At 45.8% G+C, this 18193-nt stretch overlaps 2 protein-coding genes and 3 non-coding genes across 5 annotated transcripts; 2 read left to right on the forward strand and 3 right to left on the reverse strand.

Annotated features, from left to right (window-relative positions):
• The first annotated feature begins 2268 nt into the window (after positions 1-2268).
• Positions 2269-14372, forward strand: LOC146260079 (cerebellar degeneration-related protein 2-like). The gene is made up of 6 exons (XM_084671099.1): positions 2269-2769; positions 7988-8100; positions 9394-9542; positions 9714-9878; positions 10069-10276; positions 10489-14372. Exons 1-6 carry the CDS (start codon positions 2694-2696, stop codon positions 11272-11274), a joined length of 1497 nt encoding a protein of 498 aa, XP_084527225.1. The 5' UTR covers positions 2269-2693; the 3' UTR covers positions 11275-14372.
• A 571-nt stretch (positions 14373-14943) lies between these two features.
• Positions 14944-15016, forward strand: trnar-ucg (transfer RNA arginine (anticodon UCG)). The gene has a single exon. It is a non-coding gene; the product is annotated as a tRNA-Arg (tRNA).
• Positions 15017-15465: 449 nt separating this feature from the next.
• mrpl58 (mitochondrial ribosomal protein L58) lies at positions 15466-18062 on the reverse strand. The gene is made up of 6 exons (XM_084669351.1): positions 17531-18062; positions 17379-17403; positions 17181-17240; positions 16529-16611; positions 15853-16022; positions 15466-15664 (listed from the first exon to the last, which is right to left on the reverse strand). Exons 1-6 carry the CDS (start codon positions 17699-17701, stop codon positions 15580-15582), a joined length of 594 nt encoding a protein of 197 aa, XP_084525477.1. The 5' UTR covers positions 17702-18062; the 3' UTR covers positions 15466-15579.
• Positions 17864-17935, reverse strand: trnaq-cug (transfer RNA glutamine (anticodon CUG)). Its single transcript has one exon. It is a non-coding gene; the product is annotated as a tRNA-Gln (tRNA).
• Positions 18063-18095: 33 nt separating the features above from the next.
• On the reverse strand, positions 18096-18168 carry trnar-ccu (transfer RNA arginine (anticodon CCU)). Its single transcript has one exon. It is a non-coding gene; the product is annotated as a tRNA-Arg (tRNA).
• Between the last annotated feature and the right edge of the window lie 25 nt (positions 18169-18193).

Genomic DNA, 18193 nt, shown 5'->3' on the forward strand with positions numbered 1-18193 from the left:
TGTTTACATGTGTGTTTATCAGTGTGTGCGCACATGTGTTTATCATTGTGTGTGTGTGTGTGTATCTGTGAGTGCTTGTTTATCAGCGTGTCTGTGTGTGTGAGTCAGGCAACATTGATCGACCACTCATCATGACGCTAGAACGGTCATAAGCATCACGCCGGAGAACGTAGCCTCAGCCCCACGCCAGCCTGAGTCATGGGAAGAAAAAGAAACCGGTGTGAACATGTTGGAGCACACTGGGCCTGCTGGGACCCAGACCCAGTCAGACCCAGTCAGACCCAGTCAGACCCAGTCAGACCCAGTCAGACCCAGTCAGGTTTCAGCCTCTGCTGATGACTGTCAGATGACGCTCTTGCCAGATGGCTCGGTAGGTTAGTGGCGGTGGTGTGTGTGTGTTGGTGGAGTGTGTGTGGGTCTGTGTGTTGGTGGTGGCGGGATAGTCTCGAGGCCTATGCCTAAACTGTTGAGTCACTGACTGGGTGTACAGGGAGGCAACACACACACACGCACACACACACAGATGCCCACACACAGACTGGACAGCGTGCTTGTCCTGACTTCATGCTGGTCAGCATGAGGACAGCAGGTCAGGTCGAGGAAGAAACAGTCTGTCTTGATTTTCTCAAGCTTCTAAAGTAGCTCTGATTCAAAATGGTTTTGTGGACCAAAGGGGAACAATAAAGTTTTTCCATTCAAATGGAACTTTTCGTAGATGGAACTGCAGTGTGTGATGTGTTCCTGGACGTGTGTATTCCTGCAGGCCCACTGGTGAGATAACAGACATGCTACCGAACGTTTTCTGAGCGCTCCCTTATCTGTCAAGATGCTGCCTTGTGGAAATACTTATGGAAAGCAGTTTTGTATCAAGAAAACATATTCATCCATCTCTCTCTCCTTTCTCTCTTTCTCTCTTTCTCTCTTTCTCTCTCTCTCTCTCTCTCTCTCTCTCTCTCTCTCTCTCTCTCTCTCTCTCATTCAGCATATCTGACTGAGGCAGGTCCTCTCTAGTGACCTCTATCAGTATAAAGTACTTCCTGCCACCATTAGCCTCACAGAGCCTTGGCCTTCATTGGCCTAAGTGCTCTAAGTAATGGCAGAGGAAATGTGATTACTAACCTGAAGCCAATCAGATTCTGTCGAAGGCAAACATTGTCCCCTGCTGGCGAACTCTACGTACGACACAAGTAAACCCAAGAATTGTGGTAAATATGTTATAATACGGTAACGTGTAATAATAATGAAGTATCCATTGAGTTGACATTTGTATCCAAGGGGATGTACAGTTTAAGCTTGACTGGCGACCTCTTGATTTGCAAATGCTCCGGCGCCGAGCCACACCCATTATGGAGTTAGCAGCAGTTATTTTGATAGATGTCTTCGATCACAGCTTTTCTATTGACCCCCCAGGCTATACATACACACGTTACAGGTCACTGTACTACTGTAGGTCCCAACCCCAGGGGAAGGCACACACGATCGATTAGCACAACATCCATTTTATCCTTTGTTTTTTAATGAAGGATAAAAACTGCGCTTGCAGCGACCTTTAAGGCCGCTGATGAACTGAATGTGTGTCATCGACGGTGCCTTGCAGGGGAGCTCGTCCTTGTGTTCAGAAACACCATGCAGACATGTCTAGCTGCTATATCCGGGGATATGTACACAGGGGTGATGAAGTTCATAGACTTGGCTAAGTTCATAGTTCACACCACGGTCTGGTTAAGGTCATAGTTCAGACCCCCGGTTTGGGTATTTCGTTTGACTTGAATTTGTCAGTCAATGATGGCCTCAATAGTGGCATTCCAAAAGGTCGAGAATCCTATGTATTACTGTGACGTAATATGATGTACTAACTAAGTAGTAACCAACGTCATAACAGTGTGTCATGAAGGATGAATTTCCAAGTGTTAATTATACAAAAGAAGCTTTCATAGAGGTCCAAGAAGTGAACACTCCAGGTGTTCATTTCACATTTTGAAATGAGCTTTGTACATGTTTCGTGATTCATTTAAACAAATGAAAAGTTATTTCTCCTCCATGGGCTAGGAGGTCCAGCATAGTAGGCTATGTGTCCATTAGAATATGTGAGGGGAGTCGAGGAGGAGGGGATGAGGCTGTGGAGAAGAGCACGAGGAGGGGATGGTGTTGCAACATCTGCCACGTCTGAACTGTCCCTGGGACAGGCTGGAACGGAGGATGCGAGAGAGGGGGAAGAGAGAGGGAGAGGAAGAGAGAGAGAAGTGGGAGTGACTGAGGATAGAGGAAGCGCAGTTCCTATTAAAGGCTTTTTTCTTTCATTGCTGCCCACGTAGAAAGCTACAAACTAAATCTGTTTTTATGTTCCTGAATAAACTGTTGCAAGTTTTCCTTCCAATAGACAAAACAACATTAAGCGCCCGTGCTCCTTTTCGCGTGATGTTGTTTGAAATGACGGTGTGCAGCCCCCTTCTGTTAAATACGGATGCGGGTGGCCAAGATTGAACTGGTCGTCTTTTGTTTAGGCTGCTTCATCGGTCTCCATTCGGCAGACGTCACCGATATCCTCACTCTAGTGTGGCGGCGGCGTTTTGCGTAGTTGTTCCACCGGCAGGCGGGCAACGAGGTCGTGTGCGCCTGTTTGTGTGGGGGTCTGGAGGGCTGTGGGCATTGAAGAAGGCGGCGACGGCGGAGGAGGACGTTTCCTTCCCTCGATGCTAAGCGCTGGAATGGAAGAATTTATTACCGAGGAGGAAGAGCCATGGTACGACCAACAAGATCTCGAACAGGGTAAGAAAACCTTCAAAGCCGGCCTTTGGTGCAGCGGCATCCCAAAGTCAGTGCAGGCTGGCCGGGTAAAGGCAACGATGAGCTCAGCTGTTTGCACCAAACAATGGTCTTGTGTTGTAGCACAACGGCAACGTGACTATGTTAAATCGGTCATAATTGTATACGCAGGTAGGCAATAGTAAATATGTCAACTCTTCAGTGCATCATAAACCGTTTTGCTACTTTGAAAACAATGCTTTGACAGAATGCCAAGGCCTTTGTGACGATGAAATGTTGCCTGACAATGGATCAATAATGCTACCAGGTTCATTAAACAGTGTAATGTAGAAAACGCTTAAAAAAAAGAACAATTACAAAATTGAATAGTTGAGTCCTGAATATTATTGTTTTGTATGGGCTAAAGCTAAATTGTACAAATGTACCTTTATACAAATAATATTGAAGATGTTGCCTATAGAATCTATACATGGTCCAGTATGGTCCAGTACACCATAATACATGTTTCTTCTTTCGAATACAATTTCATTGCACACATAATGAAACAGGACATTTGTGCATTAAGCTTTTTTTCATGCATACAGTACATAGTAACAAGCCGTGTCAGGGTTCAGAGTTCATCTTGTTTTCTCCTCTTCTCACCTCTCAGCAGGTAAGAGCTCCGGCCATACTGAAACATCTCATTTAAACCATAAGACAGGCTCTAAACTGGTCCAACTCTGTTTTGTTGTATTGACTCCATCGGTCGGTTTTGACCTTTAGAGTTCGCTGTCCTTGTTTGTTCCCCTTGCTGATTAGGTCTCAGTAAAATCTCTCAGTCTCTCAGCCTAAAAGTGATAGACTATCAACATGATAAGACCACATCCTTCTTGTAAATATAGACCATGGCATTTGCATGTTGGCAGAGTCAGAAAAGCACATATTAAGCAGACAGACAGACATCCCCAGAAGTGGATTGCAAGCTATCTTTTCAGACCAGCTGATTAGGCACTATGACATCACAGTGGCACCCGCCCTTTCAAATGCATTTTCTGATGTCATAATCCAGCTGTGCCTTGAGTGGGCTTGATGTTAGCTTGCGGTTCATACATGTTTGGTCTGCAGTACATGTTACATTACCTTCATGGTTGGCAGACTGATGCGCAGTCCAAACTAACTATGCTTGTCAAGATCTAGCCAATCACAGACTATCCCTGTGCTTTCATCTCCACCATACCGAACCTCTGTATTCATCTTTCTCTCCTACTCTCATTCTTCTCCTATTCTGCCTTCCCTCTCTTCCTCCCCTCCCAATCTTTCTCTTCCCCCTATCTCACTTTCTCTCCCCTCTCTCACTCTCTCTCCTACAGCCTCTTTCTTTCTCTTTCTCGCTCGCCCTCTCTCCCTCTCTGTCTCTATCACTTCCTGTCTGAGAGCCAATTATTACAGTTTCTGCTGATGGCAGTGGAAGAGGTTGATTGCACGTGGCTCTTTATCTGGCTGTGCACACACACACACAGATACACACACACACACACACACATACACGCACACATGCACACACACACCCTCTCTTTGTACAGGCTAGACATGAGGATAAAAATAGATTTTTATCACTTTATTTTGCCTTGAGAGAGCGAGATCAGGTCAGTTTGAGGAGAGAGAGAGGCTGCCTGGATCTTTTGATGCGAGAGAAAGAGGCAGCGATAAAAACTGGAGATCTCTCTATCTCAACCTCAATCCGCCCTCCCCGAACAGCCTCCATCCATCTCTCTGAGCTGCTGTCTTGCCTCCCTAGGCCTACAATCTAGGCCCATGATCCAAACCTATAATCCAGGCCCCCGTTCCTGGCCCATAATCTAGACCCACAATCTAGGTCCTACAATCTAGGTCCTACAATCTAGTCCTACTTTACTATGTAGCTCGACTCTCACAGGGCTGCTGAGGCCACTCAGCAGGGTGCAGTGTAGACGTGATGGGGCCAGGTGCCAGGGGCTGGCCTCAGGGGACGAGCCACAGGGGCTGGGCTTTGTGTTACCTGCCGTGGGTGCAGCCGAGCAAACGCCAGTCTTTGTTGTTCGGGGTGAACAAAACACGGAGAAAGAAGATCTGTCAGAGTTCCGGAACTTTAGCAGATGTGCTGCTTGGAATGCAGAGGGAGGATTGTGTGGAGGAAATTCGAACCCGGTAATAATGCATTTGAAAACACACTTGCTGGCTCACTGGCACGCACACTTACACACAGTTCTGTAAGTGCATATTATGCAAGGTGTCAGACTGGTAAATGAATGTTTTCTTTTGTGTAAACGCATTGTTAGGCTCTGGCCCGACTGCTGCACCCAGATCAGACTCGTTGAGACCCACTAGCCAAGCCTTGGCCGAGCGAGATTTACGTCTGAGAGACACCCTGCCTGACCTCTCTCCTTATTGTTTCTCTCTTTGTTTTCAGATCTTGTTTCTCTCTCTCTTTATTCTTGGTTTTCTCAGATTTCTCTCTCTTTTTCCTTTTTCTCTTGTTTCCCTCTCAATTTTTCTCTTTCTATTTCCCTCTGTTTTTCTCATTCCATCTCTTATTACAGTGTATACATGACCGTCCCTTCTCGTTTTAGACGGTACTGGTGTCTCTCTGAGAGAGCCTATCCAGACCTCTGTTCTGAATGTAGTCCCTCTATATTGGGCTGCTGCAAGGTCCAGCTGCAAAAGAGAAGGAGAGGCATGTTTTCCACATTCCTCTCAATCTCAAGAGATGAAATCCACCTACAACAACAACAACGACTGCTCACATGGAGATGGTTGTCACACACACACACACACACACACACACACACACACACACACACACACACACACACACACACACACACACACCTATGGATTAACAGGAAAGTATATGTACACATGTACATGGAAATTACATCTTTCTGTATCCAAGATAACACTTGGAGGGTGTGGAAAAAATAGAGGAGTTCTTGATAGAACATTCCGGAAATGTTCTACATTCTGTTTGAGACATGGCGAGTTCTGAGAGTGATGTCATCCTTCGTGGGTCAGAATGCTTCCTGGTTGGAGTCTAATCTGTATGGCAGCTATTGATTGTCTCCCTTCCTTCCTTCCTCCCTTCCTCCCTCCCTCCCTTTTTATGTTTTCGCTTTCCGTCCCTCCCTCTGCCTTCCTTTTCCTGTCTTTCTCACACACACCTCCAAGTTATATCCTTATAGTCCACAGAGGGTTAACTGTACCATGTGAAAGCCATATTGCAGATTTGGGGTTTGTAGGTTTTTAAGACCGTGTTTGGTTTCGAGCTCTGTTCCAGTTACAGCTGCTGGTGGTCTGCAATTACATGATTCAATGTCCCCTCTCCAAAGAAAAGCAAAGAGGATTCATCAGCGTGGTTCAGTCCTGGTGTGACATATAGCCCACAGCTGTTGTGCTGCCCAGGAAATTACCATCCGCAGGGCCTCAGTAACCAATCGCCTGCGGGATAGTGATGTTGTTTTGCATATTCATGAGCTTGTCTGTGTTGTAACTCATCTCTACTCAGACAGCAGCACTTTAGTGATAAACCTGGGTTACATAACAAACAAGATGGCAAACGCTGGGTAATATCGCCGTTCCGTAAACATGTCATCTGTCCTCTTGCTTCCTCGCTGGTCACTATGGAGTTGAAGAACGCGTTCTATTCTCTGCCGCGCTGCTAAGCTCACGTGTTTGAAAGAGGGAGCGAAAAATAGAAATCTAGGACATGTGAAAAGAGAGAAAGTGGAGAGACAGAGATGAAAGAGAGAGATTGTAGAGAGAGTGAATGCGAGACAGAGGGAGAAAGTGAGAGAGGGAAATGAGTCATAAGAGATTAAATGGAAGATGCTGTCCTCTCTCAATCCCAGCTGATCCAGGTGGTCTTCTCTAACTCCAAAGCTCCAGGCCGCGTTCTATTCTAGAATGTTCCCACGGGGCTGTTCTAGATTAGAACCCGGCAGTGGGACACAGTTAAAACGGCCAGCTCTGTGGGGAGGCAGGAAGCTCTACATTCATCTGTGTTCTAAATTCTCTAATCAGATAGAACTGACTCTCCTCAGAGGTCTACAGACAAATATGTTGTTGATGCTGTATGTGGAAGGCTATTAAGATAGACCTGTGTGTGTGTATGTGTGTGTAAGTGTGTGTCTGTGTCTGTACGTGTGTGTGTGTGTTACAGTGCAGTGGTACAGTACAGGACATGCTGGGTGTGTGTGTGGTACAATACAGGACATGCTGGGTGTGTGTGTCCTTGTGCAGACTCACCCAGCAGCATGTCACCCTCTTGTCAGTCTGATCCAGGAAGACTGGAGCAGACGGCACAAGAGGAAGGATGTGGCCCCCCTCGGCCAGGGGGATGAAACCAGGGAACAACATGGAGGCTGTTTACATGGTGTCCTGAAGCTGTGTGTGTGTTTGTGTTTTTAGCCAATTAAAACCCTTCCTCTTCTCTCAGGAGGTGAAAGGTCAAACTGATTCCCATTGATCGCGTCCCGTCACACCCCATGTTACACCCACGCACTTACACACATGCGCGCGCACACACAATGTAACACACCTCATTGACTCATACACGTGTGCTAAATCTTTCACCTGAGAGTTCCTGTCAGACAGATCTGCTTCTGCCTGCAGTGTCTGGGGCCGTCGAGAGCTCTCTCCCCCTCCCCCCCTCTAATCCAGAAGATCTGGCGGAGGCAATCTATCTCTCTCTGTGTTAGTGGTGGGGCTGTTCTCTCAGGGCTCTGTCGGACATGGCCCTCTGGCCTCCTGTCCATACAGGAGAGAGAGGGAGGGGGAAATGAGAGGGTTAGAAACCAGGAAGGAGGGGTGCTGCAGAGGTGTGTGTGTGTCTCTCTCTCCTTCTCTCTCTTCTCCACAGATGATCTGGTTCCTCTCTAACTGTGTCGTGCTCAGGTGTTTGATTTTGCCGTTCTCAGCCATGGGTCCCTGCTGAAAATAGCTTCGTCACCAGTGGATGCTTTGCAGAACACGGCAGTCTCCTCCTCTGCGGTTGTCAGAGTGACATGCTGCCAAGAGGGTTATGCTTTTGTGTTAACTCCTTGCCCTCTCTCTCCCTCTCTCCCTCCTTCCCTATCTCTGTCTCTCACCTCCTCTCTCCTTCCTCCCTCTGTCCCTCCCCCTTCTCCCTCCTTCAACCTGCCTTACTCTCTCTATCTCTTCCTTTCCTCCGACTCCCTCTGCTCTTTTCTCTCTCCTCTCCCTCCAGACCTCCACCTAGCAGCAGAGCTGGGGAAGACTCTGCTGGAGAGGAACAAGGAGTTGGAGGACTCCCTGCAGCAGATGTACCTCACTAACGAGGAGCAGGTGCAGGAGATTGAGGTAGGCCCTCGAACAACCTCTCTGTTCGTCCCTCTGTCCGTCTGTCATCGTCTCTCTGTCCATCCATCTCTGTCCATCTCTCTCGTCTTCTCTCTATCCGTCCGTCTCCATCCTTCTTTCCATTCATCTCTCCACTGCCGTCTCCCTATCCAAGTTCAAGTTCAAGTCTTTTATTTGTCAGGTACACAGATCAACACAAGGTCAGACTGGGCACTGAAATTCTTAAGACAAGACAACGCAAGCACCTGGCATAACATAACATAAGTACACAGAACATCATTTACATCTATGCTGAGCTTAAATAAGTGAAACTTCCTAAATATACATATAACAATAAATAATTGACTATACTATCCCTAATACTAAAACTTCCTAAATTACAGATAACAATAAATAATACACTATACAAACCCTATAACCTATTCTAACCTAAGTGGAGTACAGTATCCATCTCTATCCATCCCTCTCATCTTCTCTCTCCATCTGTCTGTCCATCTCTCGGTCTTTCTCACGTATAGCATCTCTCATCCGTCCATCACACACACGATAGTGGATTCATCCTTCACACCACTGTCACGTTGGAAGGCTATGAGACTAAGGGACAAAGCCAGATGGCGTAATTACAATGTACACTGTGTCTGTTCTCTCCTGTCCTAGTGGGGTAAGGAGGAGAGGCCTTAGAGTCCGGGGCTTTGTTCCTGCTGGGTTAATCATCAACAATCACGGTTGAATTACTTCAGTAAATGAGGTCTGAATAGGTCTCGAACCAAAACACAGGATCGCTCAAGTGTAAGGAAATGCCACAAAGGAGCCCAGCTAGCTCATCACCCTCCTCAACGATTTCTGCCATTAGCTGTAATGATATAGTTAGAGGTCAAGGGATGTTTCCCTGATTAAGAGCAAACAAGTGCATGTGTGTCCCTGTGAATTTGTGTGCGTGTGCCTGGGGGGCTTCTAATGTATTTGTGTGTGTTTGTTAGAGCGTGTGTGTGCATGATTTGAAGGTTTGTCCAGCTCCCTGTGGAGTAATGTGATGTTCTGTGCGGATTAAGACCAGAGCTGGAAGCCGAGGGCTAATAATTAAGAACCCCCCCCCCCCCACACACGCACACACACGCACACATACACCACACACACATCCCACACACGCAGAGGGTCCCCGAAAGGGTTCACTGGGTTTGTAGCTCTCAGGGTGGACAGTGCAGGTGGCTAGAACTGTGTACTCAAGATACACGGTCTGCTTCATGATAACAGTGTGTGTCTGTGTGTGTGCTCGCGCGTGTGTGTCTGCAGTACCTGGCCAAGCAGCTGGATGTCTTGCGGGACATGAATGAGCAGCATGCTAAGGTGTATGAGCAGCTGGACGGCACAGCCAGAGAACTGGAGGTCACCAACCGTACTCTGTTGCTGGACAGCAAGGCCTCGCAGCACAAGATAGAGAGGTGAGCGGAACCTTTCTCTCTCTACCTCACCCTCACCTCTTCTCTCTCTCTCTGTCTCTCCCTACCTCTCCAAAAAAACCTTACCCTTTCGCCCTCTCTATTTGTCTCTCCCCCCACTCCTCCCTAACCCCTTTTCCCTCTTTCCCCCACTGTTTCCCCCGGTTCCTCCAGGCTGACGGGGACCATCGATGCCCTCCAGGCCCAGGTGGAGGCTCTCTCTGGGCAGGTGGAGAAGCTGCGCTCCCTGGAACAGCTCCGGGTCCGGAGGGAGAAGAGAGAACGACGCAAGACCATCCACTCCTTCCCCTGTCTCAGGGAGCTGTGCACCGCCCCCAGGTCAGGCTCGGGGGCCCCGCCCACCCACACCGCCATGTCTGTCACATTCCATCTTCTAAGTGCTTTATTGGCACGTTAAGAGACGTCCTAAAACATTGCCAAAGGAAAATATTGTGCGCTTACGTGTGCACATTCTCGTGCGTGTGGATGTGTGTCTGTATGTGTGTGTGTCTGGGTGTGTGTGTGTCAGTTACGAGGATGGCTTCGTGGTGGGCCGGGCGGAGAGCTTCTCGTTGGAGTTGAAGCCGCAGCCAATGGAGGAGGAGAACGAGCGGCTGAGGGAGGCGGTGTCGGACCTGCGCTCCGCCGTGAGGACGGAGAGAGGACGGCGCGAGGGGGTGGAGAAGGAATGCCACGCCCTACTCGGAGAGTTCTCCCGCCTGGAGGCCCGCGTGCAGGTGGGAATCAACCAATCGGACGACACAATCTTATCCGCATATGATTCGTTTTGTGACCAATCACAGCCCCTCTGCGAAATGGTCTTCCCCATCAACAGGGGTGCCCATGATCGGGGTCTGTTTTTTTCGATTGGCTGGAGGTGCAACTCCGTGGGAATGTCCGCAGATCTGCTTTGGTGATTGGCTTTCTAACTTCCTGTTTTGCTCCGCAGGGTGCCGAGAGCTGCCAGGTGCGCGTGCGGGAGCTGGAGGCGGAGCTACAGGAGCTGCAGCAGCTCCGGCGCGCGCGCACCCTCCTCCTGAGCAGCGAGGACGACGGCGTGGGCTTCACCCAGACCCTCCTCAACAACACCCCCGAGACCGACACCCCGGAGGGAGCCGCGGACGAGGCGGGCGGAGGGGTGAGGGAGGAGGTGGAGGGCGGGGGAGGCGTGGGAGGGCAGGCCTTGCCGGCCTCCAGCCCGGTCAGGAAGAGCTGCAGCGACACGGCGCTGAACGCCATCGTGGCCCGCGACGCCTCGGGCCGCCGGCGGGGCAGCTACGCCCTCCACGCCAACAGCGTGAGGAAGAGGGGGATGTCCATCCTGAGGGAGGTGGATGAGCAGTACCACGCCCTGCTGGAGAAGTACGAGGAGCTGCTGGGAAAGTGCCGGCGCCACGAGGAGAACCTCTGCCATGCCGGCGTCCAGACCTCCAGGCCCGTCTCCAGAGACCCCTCCATGAAGGACTGCGCCGTGGGGGCCTCACCCACCCCGGCGCCCCCTCCCACGCCCACCCAGTCCCCCTCCACCCCGGAGGCCATGGAGAGCATCAGCAAGCAGGTGGAGGCGGTGGACAAGCGCCTGGGACAGAACACGCCGGAATACAAGGCCCTCTTCAAGGAGATCTTCTCTCGCATCCAGAAGACCAAGACTGACATCAAAGCCACCAAAGCCACCAAATCTAGCAAGCCCAGTAAGCCTAGCAAGTCAGGGGGTGGTAAAAGCAGTAAACAGTGATATTTACTGACTGGATGCAGAGTGGGAGTTTGTGATGTAACCCAGAGCTTTAATTTGCTAGAGGGAAGCAAGCCAGAGACCCTGCACTGACCTACAGCGCCCCCCAGAGGACGCTTCCCATCAGGGTTGAGGTCGATTCCCTACTACAGCCAAGAAAGATTCACTATATTTGAATCAGATAAAAAGAAAACACTGCTCAAGGATACTCAAACATATTCAAAACCAGTCAGATTCATTTAATAATTGGAACACGTGTCTTACTTGCAAATCTCATGTCCGTTTTTGTGTTCTCCTCTCTCTACTGCTGCTCCGACTTGTCCTCGGTTACCAACCAACCCAGTGTTGTTATGGCAGTAAAACTCATGTACTTCCTCTGAATGTTACTGTAACGTCTCTGAGCGCCTGGCTGCCTTTCCTTATCATGTGATATTTTCCCTCCTTTTCAGCTGCCTTTGCTATGGCTACCTGCGTCACAGGTAGAACTGTCACTCAAAAAAACAATGGAGGAGGAAGATTCAAACAGAGGTTGCTTTTATACTTTATTCCCTCTGGGACACAGATTTGAGAAAAAAAATGCACTAAACTTCAAGGACTTGCATTGTACAGTCTTATCGCCCGATTTTCTGCCTCCAAAAAAACACAACTGTCTTTGAACTTGTCTGTCGGAACGAACGGAAAGACTCACGGAAAACTAACAAAATGGCTCCTGTGTGACTGCACTGTGCGATCATCCCACCCTGGACTCATCCTCGGTGTTGTCTGTTAGAACCATGGCCCCATAAACTGTTGCCGATGAAGTGTACGTCTAGTGGGAAAACCTAAGCCTTTTGCCCAGAGGACAATGCTCGAATGTTGCACTGCTCTGTGTTGGTTTCATATCATCTCCAATACTGTGTTTTATATTCTTGGAAAACTTCTACTCTGGCCTGCAGTCTGGCTGGTGCTAAGTTACATACTCATAGGATTTCAAAAGGGATCAAGGTTGATTGAAATAGGGATGGGTGTTCTAATGTTCCTCTAGGTTGAATATAGAAAACAGCAGCCTCCAGCTGTGAGATGTGCTAGCATCACTGTCCCTCCACCCTTTAACCAACTTAATGCCAAAAAACCTTAAATGGGATAAATCTTTATGTTGTTGAGACAGGATGAAGAGTCCCTAATTGGACCCACTAAACAGTGAAGGTGACCAGGTACCATGGGGCGGGGGAGTGACGTGATGTGTGGTAGGGGTGAAGGTGAGTCAGAGTGGGGGGTAAGATTTCAGGTCAAATAGACCAGGAAGGTAATGAGGGTCCAGAATAGAGAGCAATAAACTGAAGTGGTGACATCACGACTGTGAGGGGAGTCTGGGTAAGGTTGATGATCCAAGAAGGATACTGAAACTGTGTTTTTGCCGAATGTTGCTTTTGCTCTGAAATGTATTTGTACTCTTAATGATAAGCCTTGAATGTGATTGGCTGAGAGAACGCTATGGCCTGCTTACCTGCTCTGAGGCTGTTGCCTGGCTACCTAGTCTACAGATGCATCAGACAATCCACACAGATTGCTGTCTTTTGGGTTTTCCGGGCATTATAAACAACTCCTGCTACTAATGTTGGTTGTGAAACGCTAGCGGGCACAGGTGAGTTGCTTGGTCAAATGGGAAATGCAATGTATCTTTTTATTCATTGATATATATCTTTGGGACGGGTTGCTGAGGAAAGTGTGAGGATGCTATTGTATGTTATCTGCCACAACAAACGGGGGGACAGGGGTCTTTTTTTTTTACTGTGATTATAACTGAAACACTTTGAATTTTGTCTTAAAGATAAGATTGCTACAGATACAATGGAATGATAACTAAACTATCACAAGTATTACTAACCAGATAACTACTTTGTCTTTACCACCCTCTAAATCTAACAGTCCTATACAGTGTTGCACAGTACAGCTTATAAGGGCCTTGTCTTTTAAAAGCAAAACATGGAAAACAGTATAGAAAACATGAGCAATGCTGCCATTGTTGCTTTCTTTGAATTAGTCGTTAATCAAATACTAACATCACAAATGCGTACACCTTCTTTACTGTGAGGGAAAGAGAAGAACCATATCTGTAATGTAATATCTATATCAGCAGTAGTCAAAGTCTAAACTCATCTCAAGCTTCAAACCCAGCATAAGGCCTGTAGACTGGGCTGGGCAAAATTGTGAACGGTGAATTATGAGTGAAGCTGCGGTGTGGGTGTTACTAGTGCCATGTCGATGGATTTTCTAATGAGGATCTTATTTGGTTTTTATTTTTTCATCTCAGGGTCAATCAGAAGTTGCCTGGTGAAAAGGATCTAGGCAGAAAAGCACATCTCTCAGTGTTAATTTTACACCAGGAGTGTTTATATTGGTCCATCTTATGAGTGGACCTAACATATTCAAACATTCAACAAATCGACTACAATGATATCTCCTGGTCGTTAAATGAACACTGTGACATGTGAGTAACTAGGCTATCCGTTAACGTTTTCTCAGTCGGTCCTGAAGAGGTGTTGTGTGACGTAGGCTTCACATCCAGTCTACAGTGGTCGAGTCCTGTTCGTTAATCAATGATAGTGCAGGGCAGAAAATGCTGGGGATCCTCGCAGCGGGATGGCGTGTATGAAAACACTGTGTCCATTAGGATATTTAATATGCTGCGGTCATGAAGCCTGAGGAAATTACTCAATATTTTTCAATCTAGGGTTCATTAGGGATCTGTACTTTCTTACCTCTTGCACTTGAAAATGTATCTGCGCGCCAGGCTACTCTTGCATATTTATTATTGGGTAATATTAACTTCGTCTAACTCTGTCTATTTATTCACCTATGTGCGTGAACATTGTTATAATCTGCTTTGGTGCCTATGTAAGTGTTTAATTAACATATCATTAGTACCAATACATGTTGTATTTATTTCTTATTTTATACATTAGCCTACATCATAAAGTTTCAAATTGTATTCTTAGCTTGTCTTTAGCATTGTGTTTCGTCATAACAGACGATCTCATCAGTAAATTAGAATCATTCTTGTGTTGACTTGACATTTATCTTTATGACTAACTCCTATGATGAGCTATGTGCTTATTAAAGCAACACAATAATGAAACGTATTTTGCCTGGTTTCTTACATATATTTTAGTGTTAGTCAACCATTTATAGCCGCATATCATATGTTGCACTTTAAAACTTGATAATGCTTGGGCAGTACGGCCTACGTTACAATAAATGTAACCACGGGCAAGGACGAGATCTACTTGTTCGTGAGCTAGTTGGCTATATTCCTGTGGTTGTGATAGCCTATGGCAAAATACAATGGCAGTCCCATCTCGCTTATGTATTATGGTGACAATGGAGCAAAAGCTGTTATAAGACAAATCTCGAAATAGTTAAATATATCATTTCTAAATAGCCAGCTGGAAAGCAAGCTAGACCAATCGCCACACATAGCTCTGCTAGCAGTGACAGCGTTCAGGTTATAAAGTAACTATACACAGCGGACTGAAGGCTCGCTGTAGTTTGGCTGAATAATGAGTAGATGATTAGTTGTATATAATTAATAATTACAAGCAATGGTTATTTCAGACTGAACAATTATCAATAAATTAAACCAGCTGTTGCTAGTACTGTTTATATATCCTGGATTAGAAAGGTATACATCGAGACCGCGTGGCCTAATGGATAAGGCGTCTGACTTCGGATCAGAAGATTGAGGGTTCGAGTCCCTTCGTGGTCGCTTTTTGCTTTTCTGTTTTCAATGCATTGTCACACAAATAGGCAGAGGTGCTAGCTAGTATGATTCTTTCGGGGGGGAAATAGTAGGGGGAATACAAAGTGTTTAGAGATTTATTTGGACAGATACAAATACCTTTCAGGCAGCTTGTCGTTGCTCGATATACACATTGTACGTCAACGTAAACATTTATGTCTCACGCTAGAATCATATTTATAGATTGGCGAACGAACAGCAAGCAGCAGAGTGGCGCAGCGGAAGCGTGCTGGGCCCATAACCCAGAGGTCGATGGATCGAAACCATCCTCTGCTATTTTGTTCTTCCATCTCTGCGCAATTCATGCGTCGTTGTATTTATTATTATGTTCACCAAAATAGAACCTCGATTTTATAAAATATATACGTTTCTTGTTGATACATAATTATTTTGGATATTAATCAATACAGTACAACTTTAAAGAATACATACATTCTTTACATCTATTTATTTCTTAAACACAATATTTACAAATGATGTCCCCCTCATATCTGAAAACATATGTGCAATAGGTGGCAGATGACCATTCTTCAGTCAAAATCCACTCTTCTTGACTGCTTGTTTGCTGAATTGAACTTTTTTTCTTTAAGCCTTTCCTGGTTTCTTCTTTCCAACCTGGATGAAAAAATCACAGTCTGCTTTTAAACTATAGAGATCCATGACGAAGGGAAAGAGAGACTCTGGGACAGCTACCCAGTATTTGATTTGACCTGAATGGACACCAAAAAGACCTATACAAGGTGGAAGGGCTACAGAACAGGATTGGACAAAACAGGATTGGACCTGTCACCCATCCTACCAACCTGGATGCTCTGAGGGCTATGTCCTCTTCCGAGGGCTCATGTGGTTTCTCGCTTGCCTCCATTATGATGTCAGATATCTTCTGTATGCAGTCTCCAAGGTTACGATGCTGGCTCCTGGTAAGCTCTGATGTCACCAGCAACTCCCCTGCCTTGTTGATGCGGTTCTTGTTCTGTGATGAGAAGAGAGGATGTTGCCATAGGTGAATGTGAGGCCTTCTCCTCAGCTCTGGCTTGTCCTACTTCTTCCCCTTCCTCACATCTTGCTTTCTCTCTGATTTACAATAATCATGGTAGTGTAGGTAAGAGATAACTTTCATTTTGTAACATGTTTGCCTCGCAATTGATTTAATTCATTTTCAATGCGATTAAATTTAATTTAACCTTACTTTGACCTTTCTTGCCCTGATTTAACCCGTAGAGTCAAATAAATGTAATTCCATTGTTATTTACATTATTTGGTTAATGTTAATACACTGTTCAGTTTCCCATTTCCCTTCAAAAATAGGGGGATTCGTTTTGGTTGTTTGTCCAATATTAAACCCATACAGCAAGCAAGAAATTGTATCATTTATTTTCCCCTACACAAAGCACTGGTGTAATTTGAACTATCAGGACCTTGAATTAAACACAAATATTAAAGGTGTATAGAACATAAGAATGCAGTAGTGAGTCTGACCTTTAATAAAATGTTTTGTTTTACATCGTCTGGGATCCAGTCTGCTGTGTATATGTGGAAGCGGACCTCTGCTTTGGTGCTCACTGTGAACAAGACAATCAGTCAAAAGATGACCCTTCTGTTCGGTTCTGTCAATGCTGTTGAAATAGTACTTCGAGTCCTTGTATATCTGCTGCACTTACTTCAAAAACATTTTAAGTCACTTTGGATTATGTTTAATTTAAGGCTAAATGTTTCAATGTTAATGTAATTATATCCTGTTTCTACCTATTACAGCAGGGCTATCAAGTTTTATCAAAAGTTTGGCGTGATTAACATACCTGTCAACATTTGGGTAAAAAACTTTATGTTTTCTGATTGGCATTTAACTCTGTATAACCAAAGAGTGCTTCTATAGGCCTACTCAGGTATAACTCGAGACAACTATCATCTCGGCAGACATCTTTCCTCTGTATGCGTGCGCTTTGACCCTTACTTCTCAGCGTGAGAAACGTTGTAAATGCGTGAGTCTCACGTCAAATTAGTAAACAGCCTTGACTATATTATTACAAATTAACAAACAGATGTGCTAACTTTGGAATCCGTTACCGGGCAGATTGTTATGATCGTTGAATATGTTTAAGTAGTTTTAGTATTAGTATTTTGACGTCACCTTTATTGACGTGCTGACCGCCAGCACCGCTGCTTCGGCTGTATGATATTTTGAGACGATCTGTTTTCAGAAAGGATACAGAGAGCTGTTCATCAACAAACATGGTCAAGTTCGACATTGAGATCCAACTGTTTATTTTCTGTGGCGCACAGTTATTGAAATCAACATGGTAACCTGTAGAATAAATAGCTTGCTTACCCACTGGAATGATAACATGACCATCCTGTACAAATAGAGGCGACATTCAATTAATGTATACAGTTAGCGGTAATCATGTGGAGAGGTTTATGTGTATTACTTGGGTGTTCTGCTCATTTGTGTCTACCATGCGTAGGCTGAGATCTACTAACCTGTGTATTATCCCCTGCTTTGCTTCCATAACCAAGACATTGACGAACGCAGTGACTTATAATGTTGTTATTTCCTTTCACTATAGTTGTAAATCTTTCACGTGGTGTGAATATTTGAGATAGCACAGAACATTTAAGCAGGGAGTAATAACACTGTATGCGAGTCGCCATATTGGATCTGTCTATATGTCTATTGGAACTAACTTCTGCTGGGATGTTGTCGAAAAAGTTTTAACACATCTGAACAGAAAGCGACAAAGGAAATGTTAAACGTATTGTAAATGTAATGTATTACAAAAACAACAAATGTTAAATGTTGTGAAAACAAAAGTCAGGTCCTACCGAGATTTGAACTCGGATCGCTGGATTCAGAGTCCAGAGTGCTAACCATTACACCATAGAACCGATGTGTATGTACTCGGTAAATTACCTATATGAATATACTTTCACGTACTTCCAATCCAGGGTTGGAGTAAATCAACGGAAGAAAGTTCAAAGCATTTGTTGTAGATTACGTCATAAAACAGGTATAATCATGACACATTCAAACACAACAAAATTATTTCACCCCAGATGGGACTCGAACCCACAATCCCTGGCTTAGGAGGCCAGTGCCTTATCCATTAGGCCACTGGGGCTTGATACATGAGAAAAAATTTAACC

Source organism: Hypomesus nipponensis, chromosome 13, assembly GCF_054491055.1.
Source record: "Hypomesus nipponensis isolate SF chromosome 13, ASM5449105v1, whole genome shotgun sequence".
NCBI lineage: Eukaryota > Metazoa > Chordata > Actinopteri > Osmeriformes > Osmeridae > Hypomesus > Hypomesus nipponensis.